The 24495-nt window shown below is 41.9% G+C and overlaps 2 protein-coding genes across 2 annotated transcripts; both read left to right on the forward strand.

Annotated features, from left to right (window-relative positions):
• The first annotated feature begins 1638 nt into the window (after positions 1-1638).
• Positions 1639-8874, forward strand: erap2 (endoplasmic reticulum aminopeptidase 2). Its single transcript, XM_069682651.1, has 21 exons — positions 1639-1688; positions 2350-2602; positions 2696-2882; positions 2994-3163; positions 3258-3396; positions 3480-3614; positions 3722-3842; positions 3927-4081; positions 4206-4319; positions 4415-4546; positions 4757-4888; positions 5558-5626; positions 5757-5932; positions 6051-6130; positions 6224-6407; positions 6515-6671; positions 6761-6945; positions 7077-7238; positions 7446-7586; positions 7928-8009; positions 8116-8874. Exons 2-21 carry the CDS (start codon positions 2439-2441, stop codon positions 8260-8262), a joined length of 2832 nt encoding a protein of 943 aa, XP_069538752.1. The 5' UTR covers positions 1639-1688; positions 2350-2438; the 3' UTR covers positions 8263-8874.
• A 518-nt stretch (positions 8875-9392) lies between these two features.
• On the forward strand, positions 9393-23121 carry lnpep (leucyl/cystinyl aminopeptidase). Its single transcript, XM_069683075.1, has 22 exons — positions 9393-9780; positions 11931-12025; positions 12685-12887; positions 14086-14197; positions 14325-14582; positions 14665-14855; positions 15027-15165; positions 16457-16591; positions 16685-16805; positions 16911-17062; positions 17154-17267; positions 17360-17491; positions 17613-17747; positions 17969-18129; positions 18214-18302; positions 18394-18577; positions 18723-18879; positions 19237-19421; positions 19595-19756; positions 20471-20611; positions 20705-20786; positions 20917-23121. Exons 1-22 carry the CDS (start codon positions 9753-9755, stop codon positions 21046-21048), a joined length of 3108 nt encoding a protein of 1035 aa, XP_069539176.1. The 5' UTR covers positions 9393-9752; the 3' UTR covers positions 21049-23121.
• The last annotated feature ends 1374 nt before the right edge of the window (positions 23122-24495 follow it).

Genomic DNA, 24495 nt, shown 5'->3' on the forward strand with positions numbered 1-24495 from the left:
TTGTCCACACAACAACATCTGGAGAACAAACCACACAGACCGACATGTGAAAAAACATCTGTATGAAACACTGGAGTTCTTTTAATTGTTTGCAATTAATCAAAAGTTACCGTCTGGCTCTTCCTCTGCACCACAGATCGTGTGTTGATGACCTGATTTTTTAAAATATGTTAAATAAAATGTAAGCAACTCTTATTTTTGTGAGTATAAATGAGAGAAAATTACTCTAGTTATCCTTGAACTTGATCATCTTCAGTCACCTGATGAAGCGATGTGTCGTCTCCTGCTGACTTTGGGCCGTCTCCTTGGAGTCACAGAGCAGCTGTACGACGGCCACTCGCTGGTCGCCACAGTGATGATTGCCACAGCGCTGTGGCCGCGGTGCTTGCTGTTTACAGCGAGGCTGTACGGCGAGCTGGAAATGTCACCTACTGATGGTGACCTCCAGCTGACCTCTAGGTGCCCTCTCCTGAAGTCAGCCACCATACAGACCAGCAGGGTCCAGCCGAACCTTTCACCTGAGAGGTGGACCGGAGGGGCCAGAGACGCCAGCACGTTACCCTCCACCCCTCCTGGAGGAAGATGGAGGGTCAGGTGAAGAGGGTCACATCATCAATAAGACATCAAAATAAATATATATAGTTTCACATTTTCTTACTTAATTTAAAAGTATTTGACATTACTGTCAGATATAACTCCAGACGTGTGACTTATTTGTTTTTGTGATGTGACTGCTCATTAGTTTTGGGGATTTTTATGTAGTTACTCAGTAGAAATAGTCATTACCCTTCTTTTTTTTTTATAATTAAAAGACTTAAGGAATGAATTTAAAACTCTTTGAGGCCTTTTTGAGATTTTGGTCTTTATAAAAAAATGTGTTTGCTTTTACTTGATGATTCACCACCACTGATTAAACTCAAATATGGAGGCCGCTCTTTAAACAAAAACTGAAAAGTCGATTATTTGGGTTATCATTTTTGCCAATTAAATAAAATAAACTAATTAAAAGTTCTTACCCGTCCATAAATAGATGATAGGAAGATAAAATAGTCCCCTGCGTGGCTCGGTCATGTCTGCTGTAGTTAGTGCTGCTTCAGTGATCACTGCCTGGTGTCTGTATGTGTGTGAAACGGGGGCATGCCGTTTGGCTTTGCCAGGAGCATTGCATTATGGGGGATTAAATGTCTCATTGTTGTGACCTTATACTGACAATGGATACCCCCCCACCCTCCCCAAACACACACCAGTTGCACACACAGAGGGAGAGAGAGAGAGAACAGGAAGGTAACCTGGACTGTAAAGAGCCAGTGAAGAGTCATTTGAACAACTGGAGACACACCTGCGTACGGCTGTTACATCTGAGGTGAGAGGCCGATCATATCAACACACACAGAACATTAGACAACACTCTTGTAGGGTACACCTGCACACATACAGACACATTAAAGAGAAAAGCTGTGTTGTGGCTACAGTATACTAACACCAGACTATTAGCTGTAAAATACATGAGACATTATTTAATTATAATTTATTATTTAAGATATAGTTAACATGTGCTACCTTGTGTCTCTCACACGCACACCCTCACATTCACACACTGTAGGTTTACTGCTCTAGCCGTGGGCGGGAGCAGAGAAGAGAAAGTGAAACTCAACAGCAGGAAGGATGATGAAGCCGAAATGATCGAGGTAAAGCTCCTTCCTTCTTCTATCAACTTAATTAACTTTAAACAGAGCAGCAGCCACAACATAATAATTACTTTACTATCTGCGATCTTTAAAACAATGTATAACATTTGAAATGAACTTCTATTGTTTAAGCTAACACCACCTTCATCTTATCAGCATGCTAGCATGTACAGCCTGTGCAGCCCGGTTTGAACCGCAGTTCTGTCTGCAGCTGTTGTCACCTCACAGTTATAGCTCTGTCCTCATCTTGTTTTGTCCGCATGGAAAATCATGTGGTCTGTTTGTCACATGTTTGAGTCTCCCTGGGGCTGAGATGTGTTGTGGTTTTGGTCCATAACTTACGCGCAGCTATGTTTGCCAGAATGAACTGCTCAGTCAACAGAATTTGTGTGTGATGCTTTCAAGGTCCGTGTTTACAGCATCACCCTTAACCTGTTGGTGAAATAAGAGTTTGCTTATATGAGTGGTTTGTTCGCATAGTAACCTTTGAAACCCAAACCACAGCCATAAACCTGAAAGAGGCGGGACTACATCTTATAATGAGACACGTTCAAATTCTAACATTTCTGATTGGACTGTGCACATAGGAAGTTGTATACATGTTGTTTCACTAAGCGGTATACTGTAGCTATGCGTTTAATCCTGCTTGTGTGTCTTTCAGGTTTAATAAAAAAGGTCCTGGGACATTTTTGATGCAGCCACACTTTGCCTTTCATTTCAAATCACTGGTTGAAGGACATTTCCTCTACAATGTTCTTGTTGAGGCTGTTAGCACTGCCTCTCCTCCACCTGTCTCTGGTTGGGTCCCAGCCCACTTCACAACAAACATCGAGCCCTCCTCACCCTGTGGGAGAACAGTCTCCTCTGGGCTCTGATACTCTCTCCTTCCCTTGGAGCCGTCTTCGCCTGCCGAGGTACCCATCACGCTACTTTCTCCCGAAATACTGGAAGTTGACTGTTTTCGAGTCGCAGTTAATAATTCCTGCACGTATTTCTTTGTCTTATAGGTACATCATTCCTCTCCACTACCGCATTCTCCTGCATCCAAACCTCACCAGTCACAGTTTCACTGGCTCAGTGCAGATTCAGATTGATGTCCAGAACAACACAAACTGGGTTGTATTGCACAGCAAGGGTCTGAACATCACCAAAGCCACCATACTGGACCAGAACCTCGCTCATCTGTCTGATCAGGTAGCTGTAAACACTGTAGTACTCCTGGTATTTCCATCGGACACAGCTGGACTGATGTACTGGAGAATGAAATTGGAAATGTTTGAATATTTTCTGCTTTTCTCTTCCTAGGTTCTTCCAGTTCTTCACAACCCTTCCCATGAGCAGATTGGTATTTTCTCCCCTCGGGTGCTCAGCAGTGGGCAAAAGTACTTTCTGTATATCGAGTTCGGGGCAGAACTTGCAGACGGTTTCTATGGCTTCTATAAGAGCACGTACAGAACGAGCACAGGAGAGACCAGGTGAGAGCCAACAGAGTGTTTCACAGCAACTTTGGTTTAATATTCCACATTTACAGAGATGTTGAATACAAAAAGTATTTTCTGATCTTTCCAGAACTTTAGCTTCAACTCACTTTGAGCCCACGAGTGCTCGGATGGCCTTCCCTTGTTTCGATGAGCCGAGCTTCAAAGCCAACTTCTCTGTCCGGTTAAGGAGGAGTTCAGAGCACATCTCTCTCTCCAACATGCCTGTGGTAAGTGTTGCATATATGCTTATTACAAAACATGTTCTAATGTGTGTGGAAAACGTCCCAAATGAATTCTTTGTATATTTCAGGTTAAGACAGTTAGAGTGAGCGACGGCGTGTTTGAGGACCGGTTTGACGTCAGCGTTAAGATGAGCACGTACCTCGTAGCTTTTGTCATCTGTGACTTCCAATCTGTCACTGCAACAACATCCTCTGGGGTGCAGGTGAGGCCTCCCTGACTATTTTGGAATTTCTTTTTTCTTGACAACACTATCACTTTGACAGCATCACATTTTTTTTCTGTTTTTCTTGCACTGCTGTGTATCGGTAGGTGTCAATCTATGCCTCCCCTGAGAAGTGGCAGCAAACCCACTACGCCCTGGAGGTTGCTGTCAAAATGCTAGACTTCTATGAGGAGTATTTCAACATTCCCTACCCTCTACCCAAACAAGGTCCGCTTTATTCACATTTCATTTTTATACACTTTTTGTATATTGTCATTCCCCTCTTTTAACCCCTTGTTTTGCGTCTCTCAGGTCTGATAGCCATACCTGATTTCCAGTCCGGTGCGATGGAGAACTGGGGTTTGACCACCTACAGAGAGACCAGCCTTCTGTTTGATCCCCTCACATCCTCCGTCTCTGACAAACTCTGGGTTACTATGGTAATTGGCCATGAGCTCGCCCACCAGGTGAGAGTGTGACACTGTGGCTGCCCTCCAATAACATGTGATGTGTCAGTAGTTCATAGGTTCATAAATCGAATTATAACATGAATAGGAAAATGCTGAAAGTTAAGCTCTGTCTCTCCTGCAGTGGTTTGGTAACTTGGTGACGATGGAGTGGTGGAACGACATCTGGCTGAACGAAGGATTTGCCAGATACATGGAGTACATTTCGGTCGAGGCCACCTACCCCGACCTGAAAGTAGTACGTGTTTTGTTTAAACTGAGAATCGACTAAAAAGATTGATATGAAGCCTTGCAGAGCGTTTTGATGATCCTCTTCTGTGCCCCATCTTGCAGGAAGAGTATCTGCTGCACACCTGTTTTGCAGCAGTTGGCCTCGATTCATTGAACTCCTCTCGGCCAATATCGAGCCAAGCAGAGAACCCCACGCAGATCAAAGAGATGTTTGACACAGTCTCCTACGACAAAGTAAGCCTTTAAGTCCCATATATGAGCTGTGTTGGTTAGAAAAAGTTAGCAATCATCCTCTTAACACACACAGTTGCAACTGCCTAATTACTGAAGTCTATATTTTTATCTTAATGTTAAGATTAATGTCTAACAGAGTTCATACAGTACAGTGTCATGTCATCTGTCATGGTCATGGAGTAAATAAACTATTTCCCTCTCCCCCCGCAGGGAGCATGTGTTCTGCACATGCTGCGACACTTTCTGACAGATGAGGTGTTCCAGAGCGGGATAGTACGATACCTCCGCAAATACAGCTACAGAAACGCACAAAACCAGGACCTGTGGGACAGTCTGGCCAATGTAAAAACAAAACCTTGTTATCCTTTGTTTTCTTCTCCTACATAAAGTGGTAGATATAATAATTGATCGATCACAGGAGGGAGCTGTCTGTTTTGAACAAGAGTAGAAAGAGGCTTGTACTTCGTCGAGATATTTTCCATCTGTTTTTAGGTTTTATTCTGTTGAGAGGGATACATTCACAGAAATCAACAAACAATCTTCTCTAACGGGTGTTTTTTGAGTTATGGCTCATTGATTTTAAATTTGTTATATTGGAATGCTGCCGTGTTTTAGTTTTTCATCCTTCAGGACAACTTATTTATACTGATGCATGAATCAATGAAACGTGAAAGCTGCTTAAAGTATGTAATGAATCAAATTGAACGTTATGTTATTTATAGCCATCAAAGTTATTTTATCTGTGGCAAGAAATGCATTTGTTATTGACCTCGCAATAACAGTACCAAGCCAGTATTACAGATGAAAAAAGACGTGGTGTCCATGGTGATGAATTAATCTTAACTGAAATTTGTAACTCTACAGAATTAAATAGGAACCAACAGCTGCCATGATGGTAGAAAATCACAATTAAAGGCTCTCCTGTACTGTGGTCAGGCACAATGTAAGTGACATGTTATTTGCATAAAAAATATTGAGAACATTTCAAATTAGTTTTCTTTTGTTCTTCAGACATGCTCGGAGGAGGACTTCATCTCAGGGAAACACTGTTACAGCAGCGGCCAGGCCTCCAAGAATGCAGTGAGTACACATTTGAAAATGAACCCCTCATCTGATTTGATTTTACACATTTCACACCATTTAAAACATTATATTTTGACCCTGTGACGTTTTGTTGACGCCTGTATTGATCTCTAAATGTCTGGCACAGTACCTGTTTGCAGGGGAACACCTGGACCTGACAGCCATGATGAACACGTGGACTCTGCAGAAAGGGATTCCTCTGGTGACTGTGACGAGGAAGGGGTCTCGCCTGCTGCTCCGACAGAACCGCTTCCTGAGGACAGTGCTGCCCTCTGACCCTCAATGGTCCACATTTCAAGAGGGGTGAGCAGACTACACACTACAAACTAAATGTTTACTCTTAAATTCACTGCTATGCTGCTAGAATTTTATTTGAAGTAATGTTAAAATGTTTAAAATGTGACTCTCTTCTCTTATATAGTTTCCTTTGGCATATCCCTCTGACATACAAGACAAGTGCTTCCAGCACCGTCCACAGACACTTGATGACAAAACACACAGGTAACAAGAAAAGGAGACCAAGCTCACTTACTTTCATTTGTGCTCTGCGATATTGTTTTCTAACCTCTCTTGTGGTATTTATCTCTCATTTAGACAGTGTAAGTATAGAGGGGGAGGTCAGCTGGGTGAAAGTCAACAGTGACATGACCGGTTATTATGTGGTTCATTACGAGGACGGCGGCTGGGACGAGATGATCAACCTCCTGAGGGAAAACCACACTGCGCTGAGCTACAAAGACAGGACTCACCTGATACACAACGCCTTTCAGCTGGTGACGTAAGCATATCTGTGTGCGTGTTTGTGGGTCTGTGTGACAGAACAAAATGTGATTCTCACTCCTACAATAGCATCTAATATTTTGAATATTCCTGTATGCCTATAAGGGCAGGTTATCTGTCGCTGAATAAAGCCTTAGACCTGATTGGTTACCTGCGATCGGAAACACACACCGTGCCTCTCCTTGAAGGACTGGGCTACCTGGAGTTCTTTTATCGTATGGTTGAGAAGAGAGATGAGTTTGCTCTCACAAGAAACCTTGGGGTAAGAAGACAAAAGTACACAACTATTGATATGCCTGTGTGAGTAAATGCAGCTTTAATTCATGTGAGGTGCTGTTTCTCTTGGTGCAGGTGTACATCCTGCGGTTTTTCCGTGCAGTCATTGACGAGCAGACGTGGAGTGATGACGGCTCTGTGTCAGAGCGACGACTGAGGACAGAGGTCCTGTCGCTGGCCTGCCACCTGGATGACCCCCCCTGTGTGGAGCGGGCACGCCAGAGCTTCCATGACTGGCTTCAGTCCAACGGTACACTCAAGTATGTCTGTCCCAATTCTTTTTTAACACACATCATTATCAGGCAACCACCGTAAACAGCAGCTATTCCCTGTGCCAGGCTGGAGCATATAATTAGATATGTCATCACGTCTCTGCTTGTGTTTACCTCAGCCTGCCAACTGATGTGGCAAAGACAGTGTATTCAGTTGGAGCTCAGGATGACCACGGCTGGGCCTCTCTCCTACACACGTACAAAGTCTCCCTCTCTGCTGCTCAAAAAAGCAAAATTCTGTTTGCTTTGACCTGCAGCAATGACATAAACAAACTACACAGGTACATCTTCTCCTTTTTATATTTTCATATGTTAATGCTGCCACCATGTGGCAAACATGTGGTATTACATTGCTGCTAAAAGTTATTCATTATATATTTTGGTTTTAGATAAAAGACAAGTCAAACAGCTTTGAGTTGAGGCCCTTCTAGAGATGGCAGAAACAGTAGCATTATAATGAAGGGGTTAATGTGTGTTTTGTGTTGCAGACTGCTGGAGTTGGGTCTGGAGGGGAAAGTGATTCGATCCCAGGACCTGTCCACTCTCATTCTGCTGGTGTCCAGGAACCCGCGGGGACATCACATTGCCTGGAACTTTGTCAAGAAGAACTGGGACACACTGGTTCAAAAGTTAGTGCAAAATAATACAGATATTGCGGATAACGTAATACGACAAGTCAGATTATTTGATCTGAAAATGAAATGTTCCTTACCTTTTTAAAACATTAACAGATGATATCTGAGTGAGTATATATACTCACATCAAGCAGGTCTTCTGAGTCTGATGCAAAAGCTTTGTGCAAACCAGGAAGTTCTTCCTTGTAAGATTGAATAACCAGTGGAACAGGTTTTTAATTTGATGAATGATGAATGTAACACAAGCAACACATTGTGTAGATAATATAACAGCTATGAAAGACCTGAATAACAATGTGTACTAATGTGCTCTCTCCTGTCCGTCTGCTCTGCAGGTTCCAGTTGGGCTCATTTTGTATTCGAAACATCATCATTGGCACCACAGGCCATTTTTCATCTCCAGAGGAGCTTACTGAAGTAATGTGCTCTGATATATTTAACTAATCTATGTTGTACAGGGACATTTAGACATGTACAGATATTTTAACATGCTGTTGTAAATGTATTTTTGTTTGACCCTCAGGTGCAGTTGTTCTTTGAGTCGATTAAAGAACAGTTGTCTCAGCTGAGAGCTACTCAGGTCGCCCTGGACAATGTGCAGAAAAATGTCCGCTGGGTTCAGAGGAACCTGGAGACTCTGAGATTGTGGGTGAACGAGCAAATGAAGTGAAGGACAGTATCAGACAATGAGGTGGTGGTTCACAGATGCACTAGAGCAGCCCTGTCGCCCCAGACCACCTCCCTGTATCTACAGCATGGTACATGTGTAGTGTTTCATTCACTAAACTCTAGGTGACAGGGTTGCTGAAGGGATATTTTTGAACTTTATTAAAAAAAAATCTATTTGTGCTTTTATTTGTAAATTGTTATAAACCTTACAACACTGAAGAGTTGACAGTTTTGTATACAAAAACAAAGATTTTGTAATTCTTTTAGGGGACTTATTTGTTGACACAAAACAAGCGTATAGTTGGCTGCAGAGCACTAGGTATGTTTGAGAAGCTTTGTGTTTACCATGTGTATTGTGTTGTCTTTGTGTGTCTGTGTGAGACAGATATATATTTGTATGTATTGTGCAAATATTTGTTAAAATGCCTCCTTTGATATTGTGTATTTTTAAATCTGGATCAAAATGTGCTTTGATGCGTTGGCAAAATTGTTTCTATGAAACTTTCCTGCCAATAAATTCTTTGAGTTTAATTGAGAAAGAGATTCATTCCAAAGTGATGCACAGATGCTGTGTAAATGGATGCTTAAATAGACTATTAAAGGGTTCACTGTACTTCCTGGCACCTTTGTGTGTTGTGTTCACTGGCAGATATCCTTGTGTCAGCATTTCTGTGTTTGTTTGTGCTTGGTATTCACATAATCAGATATTTGTTTTATAATCAAGACTTGGTGATGAAGTTGTAATTATTGTTGGTTAGGGTTGCAGTTACACATCTAACAATGCAAATAAATATGTGTAAAACGGGATACAAAACGTGTTTTACAGTAATTATTTTATTTTGCCATCTATTTTAGGGTTGACACTTGTTTCAAGGCTTAAATTAAGAGCTGTAAGGAGGTGAAGGTTAGGCTGAAGGTTGAGGTAAGGTAACAGTTATAGCTGATCTCTGTGAAATAATGTAAATGTAGAGCAACAATGTCCTCACAAGTGAGGTTGAATATGTGTGTTCGCGTAACAGTGCCTAGCCCCCGCCCCCCGGGTGGTGACATCCAATAGGATGTCAGTATTGTAATTTGATGGGAAGTTGTCAACAACTGGTTCGGGAGGAAGGAAAGTGTCATTTGGTCGTGCGTTAGTTTACCGAGCATGTTAGAGTAAGATTTATTTACAATTTATTTGGCGTAGCATTTGATTTTTTAATAAGATCAAAGCGTATTAAGCTCCTATTCAACAAAACAACATGGGCGACAAAGTGATTGAAATCAGCTAACATTTGCTAAATGAATGTCTTTCAGTCTGTTAACATTGTCAGAAGTTGGCTAGTTCCGAGCTAGCAGCTACGTAGCTAACGTGAGTACAGTGAGGAGAGGCTGTTATTTATTGAGAGCGCCTGCGGTGTGTTGTGACCACTGAGAAAAACATCACGACTGTCGAGTCGCTGTGAACGTTTCCGTGTTTTGGAGGCGAGGAAGTGTTTGAGTTACCAAACCATGGACCCGTTTGACAACCACAGCTCAGGTAAGAAGGGGAGATTTTAAACGTTAGGTACAGTAACAGCAAGCTAACTGCAGCAGGCCAGCTAATAACTAACGGGACATTAGCTGCAAGCTCCCTGAGAGTGACATTCACCCGAGGACATGTGTAGTGAGGGGTAGATCTGTCATTTGACAAGCTAAATGAAAGCTAACGTTGCCTTTGTGTTGTGAGTGACTGGTTTCTGTTTTACAGCAGGGGGATTGTCACAATATAACTCAATCGCAGTATCAGTCTGTTGAAAGACCTGCAGTGGGATGATAACATTCCCTGCTCAAAACTGAACCTACTCCGTAAACAGTAAGCAGATATGAATGTTTGTGAATCTTGTGGTAATTGATTTAACCTTTAGTTTTAAAAGACTGATGCCAGCAGCACTTTTCTAACAGCAAAACACTGTGTGTCTTGAGACTATTGATAGAAACACAGTATACCACTGTGAAGAGTCAAGTCGTTGTTATAAACAGTAACAGTCTGCTCAGGCTAAGCCTCTTGGTTTGGGAATAGCTTTGTTTTGTCTGTGTGTGGAGAGCTGATAAGTCATGCTCAGCTCAGCTCAAGCAGCAGCCAGCTGCATTGTAACCTCTGCTCTGCTCCCAGGCTGTCCACGGCTTTATTAAACTAACAAAAAGGCCACTGCAGACACTACAAAACAGCAGGAGAGCTGAGTGTTCCCTCAGGTGTCGTTTTTTTTTAAGAGAAGGAATCAGCAAACCACAACAGTTAGTCTACCTGCTTGTATATGTATGCCTGTGTGGGCAATTGGTTGTTGTGACTAAGCCTAATTTCACAATCACATTGATGAGAAAACATTGGCAGATGTTTCATTACCATTTGATTATCACGACACAACTTAGATGTATCTGTATAACTGTATTTCTTCAACTCTAAGTTAGGATTAACATATGTTTAGACCGTAAACAGGAAGAGTGCATGCTGCAGGTAACATACCTTCCTGCTGTATTTACACACAAGCCTGAGGAATGTATAGGAGGCGTTTGTTATTCACATTTGCCTGGCGAGTTTTTAATTTCACTTTGGATGATAACCATCTCACCAACTGACTTCCTCATCTGTTATCTTGCTTGTTATAAAAGACATTTCGCCACAATACCACAACAATATCCCACAGCTGTTGGAAGTATGTATTTTATGACTATTTATTTATTAATCGAGTTTGATGTGGTTTTTATCTGTCTTATTTTTATCATATCCTCCTCTGCACATTTCACATTACCTACTAGTTAGCTCTTAGCCTATTAATAGAAAGTCATACCAGAGCAATGGCAGAGACACGATGGTGACAGCCCATACAGTCTAATCAGGAAAGACAAGGAATAAAATTCACCTGGTGCATTTCTTCCTTTTGGGGAGCTAAAGGTCACCTCTGTTTGGTTTCATTGTCTCTGTATCAACAGCTGAGACTGCAGAACTATTGTCTTTAGAGTGTCTAAGCATGAGTGGAACGTGAGGCCAAACAGGAAACCTGCATTGCACTAGTTTCACTACTTTCGATATTATTAAATTAAGGAAGTTGAACACGCCTCTGATTGTCACAGGAAATGCTGAGGGGAGAATCTAGCTACCCAGAAATCACATGGATTTTTTAAAAGACAAAGACTGACTCTTGTCATAATGCTGAAGACTCAGGTTTGTGGTGAAACGCTTTAATACACTGCAGAAGCATCATATGACATGGCCGGATGATGAGTATTTTTTTTCTTTTTGAGGGCACTTCACTAAATGAATGAATTGTGAAGTAAAGGCCGCAACTTCTCTCTTGTCAGATTTCGTAATACCAGTGCTTAAAAGTAGCTCCTTCACCAGCCTGATGAACAGACTCTAAGTAGGTCAAAGCACCAGGAAATACTGAGGTTTACTAACAGGAAAATGAAGATACTCAGTCGCTGCTGTGTTAAACAAGGCTCCAGGTTGATTGCACATTTGGCAATAACAAGGCTTTGTGATTAAAAGATAGCTTGTTGCCAGCACTTTGCTTCTGAAAACTCCAAAAAAGCACATTTGCTAATAAACAGTTCTGTGTGTATCAATGTATACAATCATTCTGATTCTCTCGCTCACTTCCCCTTTTGAGAATCGGTCGTCTGATTTCACTTCCTCTGTGTGTGTTGCAGATCGAGCCAACCTGCCGAGGAACATGATTGAGAACAGCATGTTTGAAGAGGAGCCTGATGTTGTGGATTTGGCAAAAGAGTCCTCTGCTTTTCCGGTATCCTCACGTCTTATCTTATTCCATGCATGCTCTGCACGTCTGCATTTCAAGGACCAGTCTGGCTCAATCATTTGCATGAATCAGAATGCAGATCAACACGGCCCTGCACATATCTTACGAGCGCTTTCATCTTCAAAGCTGATAATTCTAACAGATCAGAGCGTTATAGATAAGCATCAGTTCATTCGAGGAGGGTTGACACTTGTGATTAGACTCTGCAGGCTTTCAGTTCATTACATCTTTCACTGGTCTGTACATTATTTCAGATCGCTCAGCTGCAGCTATGTATGAATGAGAGATGTATTTCTAGCAGTGATAGTGTTACGATCCTGCTCTTCTGAGCTCCCCTGACCCATTTTCCTCATCCAGCTTCTTCAAACATAGTGCATCATAAACCTCATGAACAAAGTCATGTTTAGTTCGTCCCCAGTCACCCTCTCCCTTCATCCATGCCCTGTTCTTTGTTGACATCTGTCCTCTGTGCTAATCATTTTCCATTATTTCTGTCTCTGCCCTCACTCTCCTCGCCGCCTCCACATCTCACCCTGTGCTAATTAATTTACCTGTGAAGACAATCCAGTTATTAAAATTATATGGAAAAAGCTGCACCACTTAAGTGGAAAATAACGGCGTGCACTGTTCACTGCTCTCCCCAGACGTTTCCTGCTCTCGACCCAGATGAGGCGGTGTATGAGCCCCGCAGCTCACGGCTGCTTGTGCGAGGGCTGGGGGAGAACGACATGGACGAGGATGAGGAGGACTGCGAGTCTTCGGCCCGTCTGCTGGGCATGTCCTTCATGAACCGGAGCTCTGCTCACAGATCCAACTCTTCCCCTTACACCAGACAGGCTCCTCCGAGGTAATGCACTGACAAGATAATCATTGGGGACATTTTCACCTTGTGGTGTGTCTGGTATTTATCACATGCAATGGCCTCTGTGATTAGTATTTATGGAGTGTGGTGAAATAGAAACTTTGAATTCAGATGAATGTATCGCAACTCTTTCAGTTTCTTTAACTAACATATGAAATAAATACTGAACTGGAATTAGGTTTGGAAACACGTTTGGAGATAGTGGAGCTTTATTGAGCCCGTAACTATAAAGGGAAGTCATAGACATATATTTCTTCGACAAATATCTACATATAATCATCAAACAAACCATGGTGGTGTTATTGAGCAACATGCACTTCAATTTTAAGAGAAAGACCTGTCAGAAACATTTTAGTTGAAGGGAAAAAGAAATCAAACCACGTCAGGTAAGATGCTCAAAATTGTTAGTCAAGAGAGGCACGTCCTCTCCAGTCGGGAAAAGATGAATGGAATCAAGCATGAAGTTTTCCTGAGAGTTACTTCCCATCATCTTAAAAAGACACATTCTTTAAACCCTTGGTTTCCAATTGGTGGGTCCGGACCCAAAAGTGGGTCGCGGATGTGTGCTTCAAAAAAAAAAACGTGGTAAAAAGTCTATGCTGCGCTTTTATTCACACAGGTTTAGTGACGAACAAGTGGCAGTAGTGTACAAGTTGATTCACACTCTATTTGTCCACTTAGTGGGTAATCCCAGCTACAGTTACTTTTACAGTCTTGAAACTTGATGAGCCCTTCTGTAGTTACATTTATGTTGCACTTTTTTGCTTCATTTCTGTGGTAAACCTGCTAATTGAATTAACTGTGGAGGGACTATTTTCCACTTAAGCACTGCCACCTGCTGGTCATTTTGGTTGACTATTACTGTTGTGTTTTGTGATGTTGACATACTGTGATGCTCGTTCCGTCTCAGGTAAAAAAACTGCAGTTTTTCATTAAATAAATGTAAGTGGTTGACAGATATCGCGTGTTGCGATTTGTCTTTAAGGAGGTGGTGGTGGGCCCTGGGGCTCGACCAGTTGAGAACCACTGCTTTAAACCATCCTAAAATCCAGAATAGTGAACAAAACATGTAGAATTTCAATAAAAAAGTGACCAGTAAATGTCACAATATTAGAACAAATGTGATGCAACTGAAGACATTTTAATCGTTAATTAATTTAATGTGAGCTCTTTGTGGTCTCAGGTCATGTTCACGACCCTCAGCCCGTACCATGGTTGTTTGTGTGTTATTCCTGGTAATAGTGGCCTCTATGACCATGGTACTCTACTTCTTACCTGGATGCACCTTTACACGGGTAAGAAACATATTTACTCTTCTGTTAAGATCATATATATATATATCTCTGTCAGATTGTTTCACTTTTGAATTTTTCTGTCATACCCATTTCCCCGTATGACCCCTCCCCCTTCATCCTTTTGCAGACGGGCTGTCGTAAGGCGAACAAGACATCTCCTGTGGAGCCCGTCTACCCTCTCTCCACAAACGGTGAGCCGTTTCCGTGGGCAGAGTACCGTCTGCCTCACAGCATATGTCCTCTGAGCTATGACCTCACCCTGAACCCTGACCTCGACACTATGACCTTCACCGGCATCACAGTTATCAGCATGTCTGTGCTGCACAACACCAAACGCATCATCCTGCACAGTGCTAATCTCAACATTACCAAAGCTACATTCAAGGTGAGATTTAGCTACCTGAGCAAATGATTCAAACATTTTTTATGTTGTCTGCGACTTGATAACTAATGTTTCTCTCCTCCAGCTGGGTGACGGGGAGGCAAAGGATGTGACTGTCCTGGAGTACAATCCCAGACATCAGATAGCTGTTCAGTTCTCTGAGGAGCTGAAGACAGGCCAGTTTTGTGTTCTGACCCTGGAGTACTCTGCCAACCTGTCACACACCTATGACGGTTTCTACAACAGCTCGTACAGTGATAAAAACGGAAACAAAAGGTACACTCTACTATGTTGTATGTGGAATATTGTGTGTCTTCACAACTCATCTTGTGACCTTTCATTTTACTCATGACCAGGCACTAACAAAGCAGTACTGGCTGTTCTTATTCATTTTACAGCATTTATCTAATTTGCCATTTGTGCGTGCTCATCTTCCTCTTTCCCCAGGGTCCTCGCTGCAACCCAGTTTGAGCCACTGTCAGCAAGGAAAGCCTTTCCATGCTTTGATGAACCTGCTTTCAAAGCCACTTTCCTGATTAAAATCAGCAGAAAACAAGACTACATGACTCTGTCCAACATGCCTAAGGTAATGTTACATCAGTCAAGTCCTGCTTACAGTATGATAGGTAAGGGATAATGTATAGTAATGTAATAGTTTGTTTCCCTTTTTTCCATTGAGAAATAGTCCGTTCCACTCACAGTAAGAGCTGTGTCCATAGCAACGTTAACTCTGTAGCCTTCTTAAAATGAGCTAATCAAACTAATGCTACTCACATTAAAATGAGCTAGCTGTTTTTTCACTGTTGGTGAAGTAAGACAAGGTGAATGGGGCCGCAGGAATCAGTGCAGCACCTGATTGAGAAGTCTCGTCTGTTGACATTTTCTTTTCCATTCACCGTCTTTTAGCACGGCTGCATCCTGTACTGTATTCTGTTTAATGTTTACTTTATGTGCCATCTTCAGTTTTGTAGATCTCTCTGTTGGAGCCTCAAGTTTTGCATCTTTTAATATGAATTATTTTGTCTCCACTGTCTCTTTTCTTTCCCCCCCTCTGTAATCAGACCAATGTCAGATTTTACCGGACTTCTTTAGGCGGATTGATATGATTACATTTAGTCCTCCGTTGTTCTTCATAGCAACGGCCTGTTATTGAAAACCAGCAGACCTCGGAATGCTGTGATTAACCAATCAGAATCATGTATTTAACACAGCCGTGTAATTGTTAATTTTGTTAAAATTATTGAAACACCCCGCGATACAGAATATCAGCAAAAAGAGGACAAGGTCGTGACCTTGCTCTGGCCTTTGCTCTGGATGAAGGAGAGGCAAAGCATGTAGGGTGAGAGGAGGATAGACCTGCAGGTATGAGAGATACTCAGGGACCAGTAATACAAATTTCTCGTCCACTGTTGTTGTTGTTGTACTGCACTTGTGGCAGTTGAGGTATTTGTCCTGCCCCTCCTCCACTGTGCTTTGAAGGCTTTTTAGAAGGCGACAGTGTCAAGCGTAGGTGAATATTTTTCAGCTCTCAGTGACCAGAATAAACTGCAAACAGGTGCTGTGCATCGCAGAACAGACGCTCAGCATCTTGTAACACCACAAGCATTTTTAGCATAGTATATAAAGACAGCACTCCCCTGGCCTCTGCTCATTGTAATCTGTATCTGACAAATGTCACACAAATTAAACTACAGCCGAGTTTCTTGTTACTCTATTTTTATTATGAGGAACTCTTGAGTCCTTGCTGTTGACACTGTGACTTGTAAGTGTTAAGCTAACAGACCATGTACTGCTCTCTGCCTGCAAAGCGAATATATGCAAAGCATTTGATTCAGCATTTGTTGGTAGTTATCTCCTCGTTATTCTGTGTGTTTCAGGCTAAAACCACAAAACTTCCCAATGGCCTGATGCAAGATGAGTTTGAAAGGAGCAACGTCAACATGAGCACCTATCTGGTGGCCTTCATCGTCGCTGACTTCTCCTCTATCAGCCAAAATGTCTCCGAAACTCTGGTAGGACTGACAAATCTAACTTAAATTTGCACTCTCTGTGGCTGTAAATGTGAATATTTTAGGTTTTGATACATCTGTGTCTGTGGCTTTTAGGTGTCCGTATACTCTGTGCTGGAGAAGAAGGAGCACACTGACTATGCTCTGGACACAGGCGCAAAGCTGCTGGACTTCTACAATAACTTCTGTGAAATCAACTACCCCCTCAAAAAGCTTGGTGATTACACACAGGAAGTTGCAAATTAATGTGATGTCCTCCAGTTGTTCTTTCTTTTCTTCCCTCTTTACAAACCCGATATGCTTCTTCTCTCTTTTTTATCAGACCTGGTAGCCATCCCGGACTTCCTGGCAGGAGCCATGGAGAACTGGGGACTCATCACCTTCAGAGAGACCAGCCTGCTGGTTGTCAAACAGTCCTCTCCTCTGGAGAAACAAGTAGTCGCCTCTGTCATAGCTCATGAGCTCGCTCATCAGGTAGTTGTATTGGCCTGCATGTTTGTGGAAGCAGCAGAGACAGTGAATGTGCTCCAGTCAGGTCCTGATCTTTCCTCATGTTGTGTCACAGTGGTTTGGAAACCTGGTAACGATGAGCTGGTGGAACGACCTGTGGCTCAATGAAGGCTTTGCCACTTACATGCAGTACATGTCACTGCAGACAGTCCTGCCAAAGCTGGAAATTGTAAGTTTACTCATCATCCTTCTCATGTTTGAAGCAGATTCAGCTATTTACTTTAATATGTGCCTCTGCAGTGATTCCCTGTTTGTTTGCAGGGTAATTTGTTCCTGGCGGTGCGGTTCAGAGCTTTGGACAAAGATGCACTAAACTCCTCCCACGCTGTGTCGACGGAAGTGAATTCACCAGAACAGGTGGAAGAGATGTTTGACTCTGTCTCCTATGAAAAGGTACACCCTTATATATGACACATAGGTAGATAAATGGATTTATGATTTTACCGAAATTCTATACCTTCCCTTTAAAACTGAATTTATTGCTGACCATTTGCTTTGTGCCTCTGTCTTCCAGGGTGCGTCCCTCCTCCTGATGCTGAACGCCTCCCTGCCAGGGGAGGGACAGTTCAGAAAGGGTATCATTCAATACCTGAAACAGTTCAGCGGGTTAAACGCAGACACGAGCGACCTCTGGAACAGCCTGACAGAGGTGTGTGTTTGCTTTTGGTACTGTAGACAACAAAAGTTCTCTCTGATAACATCTCACTTCACCTTTGCAATCTGTCGACCAGTCATCTGAAATCTTAAATATACGTGATGAGGGATCACTGGAACTGTCTGAGGAGCTCAAGAGGCAGTAAATGACTTGTGATGTTTGTTGATAATGTTACATTTTCAGCACAGACTCTGGATTTCTCTTTGTGTCTTCAGGTTGAAGTGTCGCCGCAGCATCAGAACGTGTCGGAGATGATGAGCTCATGGACGTCGCAGAAAGGCTTCCCATTGGTCACTGTAAGCCGCAAGGGAGGTCAGGTGACCCTCACACAGGAGCACTTCCTGCTCACGTCTGACAATGCTACGCATACTTCCAGGTGGGTTTCATTAAACACACAGACACACACACAGAAATCATGGAAACACACCTCATCTTTAATTGTATTTTGCTCTCTCTTCAGCTTGTGGAATATTCCGGTGACATACGTGAATGACAACTGTAGTTTGGCCCCCGAGTGCAGACAGGTGTTCACTCTGAGGACCAAGTCAGGTAAAACACAAAGTATAACCTGGAACATGTAGTTACAGTCTCTGGTACTGTGTCCAATGGTAAACTTGTGTGTGTGTTTTTGTGTTTAAAGACACTTTTAAGGTGCCAGAAAGCGTGAAGTGGCTGAAGCTGAACTACAGACAAACAGGCTTCTACATCGTCCACTACGGAGACAAGGGTTGGTCTGCTCTTACGGATGCTTTGACAAACAACGTCAGTGTTCTTACACCAGAGGACCGTGCTTCACTCATACACAACATCTTTGCTCTCTCCAGGTGAGGCACACAACATGAGAAGTTATTTTTTAAATAATAGGAGAAACTGAATTAAACAAGTCTTTAAAATCTCCTGTGTTTGAGTTTTAAAGATCTCATTTCCTCCCCGTTCCTCCTCTCTCTCACTGCCCTGTGTTGTGGACAGACTGGGACGTGTGTCCTTCCTTCAGGTCCTCAACCTGTTAAACTACATTTCCAAGGAGACAGAGACGTCTCCCGTGACAGAAGCCTTGTTGCAGCTCAACACTATCTACCGGCTGCTCGACAAAAGACTGGAGCATGGTCTTGTGGCCCGCATGAAGGTAGACACGCACACAAATGCACACAAAAACACACACATACTCACTTAAATTAAGAAATGTAAATCACAGTAAATGTGAATAAACCTGAACTAAGCCTCATTTCTGTCAAAAACTTCCATATATCTAAAGTCTTCTGATGCTGTTCTGATTTATTTAATATCTGCTTTTGATTTATTTAAGAAGAATAAAAAGTGATGATGAGTTATACAGTTGCAGTTTTTGTTGCACCAAAGCATCAAAGATACAAGCTCTCATCCTGAGTTTGTAAAGAACTCAATCTGTCAGCCACTTTGTGAGATTGTGAGTTTGTATGAGCTGTTTAACTGAGATAGTTTGGGTTTTCTTTTGATTTGACAGAATTATATTCTGCATCATTTCGATTCCCTGATGGACAAACAAACGTGGGTAGAAGAGGAAAGTGTGTCTAAACAGGAGCTGCGCTCAGTGCTGCTGGAGACAGCCTGTAATCTGAATGAAGGAAACTGCACTCAGGAAGCCAAAGCCTTGTTCAGAAAGTATGCGGAGTCAAACGGGACCTTACGGTACGTATAGCCGTCTGATGAGAGGTGAAAACATCTATTTAGAGATGGAAATCATTTTGAGCAGGGGTGGGGGAACGCATTCTGATTCAACTGGTATCTATCTGTTTGAGTTGTACAAAGTTTAATGTTTTATTTTACTCTTTTTTTATTTGTGTCTTTATGTGTTTGTGTAGGATCCCGGGTGATCTGCAGCAGGTTGTTTTCACTGTGGCTGCTCAATCAACTGAAGACTGGCTGACGTTGCTCAACTTATATAGTAGTGTCACATATGATGCAGAGAAGCGAAAAATGCTCCGGGGCCTAGCATCGACTCAGGACGCACGGCGTATAGTATGGTAAGTGTTCGTTTTAGTTCTAGTCAGAATCAAGCAACACCATCTTTCCCTCCACACTGAGGATTTCTTCAACATACATTGAATTGAGTTTTATTTGAAAATCTGAAAGAGAGAAAAAATCACAAAGTGTTCAGCGTGAAACAAACTTGATTCATACATACTCTGACACCACAGTACACAAGATCACCTGTTGTTCAGTGACTGCTTCAATAGCTCCACAATGTGCCATGTAAAAATATGTTATAAATAATAAGAAATAAAATAGTAAATAAATAAGTTTTTTTTTCTTTAAAGTAAACTTAAAAAAGTTTTTTTCCTACTATAAATACTCTAAGTTTGGATAAAAAATATGTAGTGCCATCCTCATCTTGTTTGCTGTATTGCACTTATAAAGTGTACAAATGACAATATTTATTATTCTGCTGAAATCGTTTTGATCGTCTTTGTTACCGTGATTACACTTGAGAGCTTCAGTTACTAAATCGTTCATGTTTGACACATGAATTAATAATAAATTAATAATTTCAAAGTCGTTCTTTTAGATCTTCCTTTTAATTACCTTCTTAGTGTGTTCAGTCGGAGACAAGTTTGTAATATGGGAGTGATCAAAGGGCTTGAAACGCTCTGTCCTTGTGCTGTCTGTGAGAGAGGACGGTGAAGGAATGCAGGGTCACTGATGTTTAAACAGAAAACATTTCTCTTCTATCTCTTTAGGATTCTTAACGAAGGCTTGAAGGGGGACATCATCCAGACGCAGGAGCTGCCTCTGGTCATCAGCACTGTGTGTGGCGGCTTCACTGGCTACTTGTTTGCCTGGGACTTCATACAACAGAACTGGGATTGCCTCATAGAGAAGTAAGAACCTGTTAGCTTCAGTTGTTATCACTGAGAATACATTAAGATTATTTGATCAAAATGAAAACATGTGTTTTGTGTCTTTAACTTTAGGTTCCACGTTGGCTCCTTTGCCATCCAGTCAATCATCAAATCTGCTACATCCCAGTTCTCCACACAGTCACACCTCGATCAGGTATCTAATCAATGTAATACATGAATTGCAGTGTATTTGTTTGTATGGAGGTATTGATTGTTTGCAGCATGCTCTCAGGGTTGTTATGTCATGTATGATTTGGCTAACACCGATTGTGTGTGTTGTGCAGGTTAAGAGTTTCTTCTCCAGTCTGAAGGAGCGCGGCTCTCAGATGAGGAGCGTGCAGGAAGCTTTGGAGACCATCAAGCTGAACCAGCGCTGGATGGACGAGAACCTGTCTACACTCCAAAAGTCGCTCTAATACAGGCGCTCCATCCCACCAGGCAGCCGGGCGTGTCGTCAAGACAGCAGCAGTGTTTGCACTATTGTAGGACTCTGAACTTTCTTTATACAGGCCAGAGTAGTAAACAAAGCCAGGGGTTTGTGCTCTACCTGGGGGGGGACAAGGTGTTTCTCAGATTGGTCCTGTGAGTTGTACTTGCTCGCTCAGGGTGGCTCTGATTGTGTGTCTGACAGCGAGTCGTCGGATGCAAACGCACACTCCTTACGCTTAATGCTATCGACCAAACCTCTCCTCTGCAACTCTCATCTGAACCTCAAATCCAAGCAGACAATCATGCTTCATCCACACTCCTGGTCCTCAGCCTGCTGCCAGGCGTTTAGTCTGTATGAAACGAACATGAGGAATATAAACATTAAGATCAGTCACTCCCAGACTCTCTCTCTCAGCCGTCAGACGTGTGTAGATGCAGCTGTCAGAGACTCCTCAGTGATGGGAAATTTTCGGTACTTGAGAGACAGAAATATTGTTAGAAATAAGCTCACCTTGTGTCACTGTTTTATGAAAATCTGTGTACAATTAATAGCCGCCGGCCACTCTCAACTCCAGCTACTCGTGCAACCTGAAGCATTAGTAAATTGGTCGTGGTTCGGCTCAAGTGTTGGTTGTTTGTTTGATAGCTTAAAATACCAAACTTGTGTAGGCATCAGCTGAATGTACTGAAAAACCTTCCCACTGTGTACAGTAGATGGCGTACTGCACAACAGTGCGGGTTTAAATCAACCAATGTGTCTTAGGAGAGAGGAGGCAGTGCACACTGGAGCCAAATGTTCATTCTTCTTTTCTCTCTCCGTCTCTACGCGCCATGAAGCTCCGATCGGCACGTTTTGTGTTGCTGCCTGCAGTGCAGCCGCTGTACAAAGTCATTCTTTCACTCCGTGTGCTTGTAAACTTGTAATTATAGTGTAAATATGCTCAAACCTACATTATTTCCCTCTGCGATTTTGAATGTTGTTTTAAATATAAGATTTTAACATTTGTGTTTTGTATATAGGGTGTAAAGAGGAAATGTATACATAGACCTGATTAAGAGTCAAATACTTTTACTGTATTTCCTGTTAAAGATTTGCTGATGAATGTTTGTGTTTAAGGGCTAATGTGCATAATGAAGTTACATTGTATAGAAGAACATCTATATTGGGCACGGCTAAACTGTCCAGTTAGCTGTTGCTTATCAACCAAATTAAGTACTGAAGGTTTAAAGTTACTTACTAGGAAGGAAGAGAAGCTATTTATTAAGCGTCTAAATATAGTTCCTGAGCGTATGTTCCAAAATTTTATTTAAATGCGTGTGTGCACGCACCTCGAGCTTCTTTTAAAGTGGTACTTAGGTCATTTGTTTTGGACATCTTCATCTCGGTTTTCATGTTCTCTTCTGAAGCCTCTTATTGGTGGAAAATCTGTCTCTGCAGGATCAACATCAGAGTTCAACTTTGATAGTGTTACATCCAGCTCGGTCATGTGTTTAACTGAGTATAGTTAGGAAGCCTTTTATGGGTCATGTGTTTGTTGCTGCACTAGTGACTCTCGCTGGTGGCTGAAAGGAGGGATGGGATACAGGAGAGGGCAAGATGTAGGCAAAAGGTGACTAGATGTGTCCGTGCAGTTTAGATCTGCGACCAGTCCCTCATAGCTTCACAGTCAGTGTTATAATGTGTGAACCTGGTGTTTGCTTTAAATGCACATAGTATACTTCTATGTCCTGTCTGATTGTGGGTTTTACAGTTTTATTCAGAAAATGTGTCCAGCTTCTCTCATGCAGATGAATGTCTCCTCTGCTTTGAGCTCTGGGACTTTGATTGTTCATCATATTTCGGTTGTGAAATAACTGGTTCAGTTGAAGTCCGTTGCAGATGTCATTCAGGTTCATGGTTCAGTCAGAGGTCGGTCTGATGTTAGGATCGTAGTAGAATACAACGCGTGCAGTAAACCCAATCAGATGTCTGTTTTTGCACTGGGATGAAATGCTGCAGATGCTTTTGAAACTGTGCTGCTCTTTATGTGAATAAGATATAAATAAAAGTTGTTTTTGAAGATTTCTTTTCTTTCTTAATTAAAATACCTACACTTTTGCTGGTTTGGTATCATGAGTTGTGTAAATGTAGATTTTAGTCAATAAGCCTTGTTAATTATTCTTGAAAGCAGAAGCTGGGTCATTTAATTAACACCAAACACGTCTCAAACAACACATCATTAAAGAGAGGGCATTAACTAAAGAGGCCAGTTGATATCTGAGTTTACAGTGAAAGGCTTCTTATATGATGTTTCCCAGTTCTACCAGCAGAGGTCTTTTTTTCTCCTCTGGAAACGTACATACTGGCTCTCATTTATGCTGTTAACATGTGTGTAAATGAGTTTAAGTGATCATTTAAAAGGATTTACAATAATTTTCCTATAATTAGTTATTTAAGACGTTTACATGTAAAACAACTGCAGGTTTTTATGCATTTAACTCCTGTTAGAAACTGTTTTGTCGACTTGTATGGCAGAATGCCACACAGCTGGAAGACATCATAGCGGCAGCATTTTCACCCTCACTCTTTTTGGCCAATTAACCAAAGTCCACAAAGACAATTGAGGTCTTTGTAAAGAAATAAAGAATCCAAACTCTATATTATACTGCGTGCTGTTTGAGACCTGGCAGGAAGCAAAGGCCCCAAAACAAACAGATTCACTTAACATAAAGTAAACAGTTTGAATAAAGATGCAAACAGCTGACCTTTGATGGCCTACTTTTAGCAAAAGAAAGCATCATAATCAAAGGATGAGCTCTGTTCTTGTGTAAAGAAAGTTTTTAAAGATGACATGTTTACAGATCATGTTAGGTTTCATGATATAGGTGTAACTCTTTTTGATATAACTTTAAAAAAGACAATCAACATACTATAATAGCACCAATTTCAACTTTATGAGAATAAATTAAAATCACGTTATTAAACCCAAACTTTAGACACAAAACATTTAATGTGAAGTAAAACGTTTTTAGTCTCACCTAAAAGAAGTTCCTTTTCTTGAGTAAATGCCCCAAATAAGTTTACACCTCCATCTAATCGTCAGTGTTTTAAAAGAAGAAAATCCTTTATTAATCCCTGTGGGGAAAATTACATTTTTTCACTCTGTTAGTACAAACATGCTGCACACACATAGGCCCAAAACACACATGCACATAAACAGGACTCTATGGACATGCATTAATGGAGAGATGTCAGAGTGAGGGGGCTGCAAATGGACATGTGCCCCGAGCAGTTGGGGGGGGTACGGTGCCTTGCTCAAGGACACCTTGACAGTGCCCAGGAAAAGAACTGGCACTTCAGCTACCACTCCTAATTCCCCCCCCCAGGTAGTGTAGGAACCCAAATGCAGTTAACAGAGAAACAGTGGTCGTTGGTAATAATCTTTACTTGCAGC

The sequence above is a fragment of the Semicossyphus pulcher genome, unplaced genomic scaffold (genome assembly GCF_022749685.1).
Source record: "Semicossyphus pulcher isolate SPU_LCO1_2020_fin unplaced genomic scaffold, fSemPul1.0.p SCAF_6, whole genome shotgun sequence".
Lineage (NCBI taxonomy): Eukaryota > Metazoa > Chordata > Actinopteri > Labriformes > Labridae > Semicossyphus > Semicossyphus pulcher.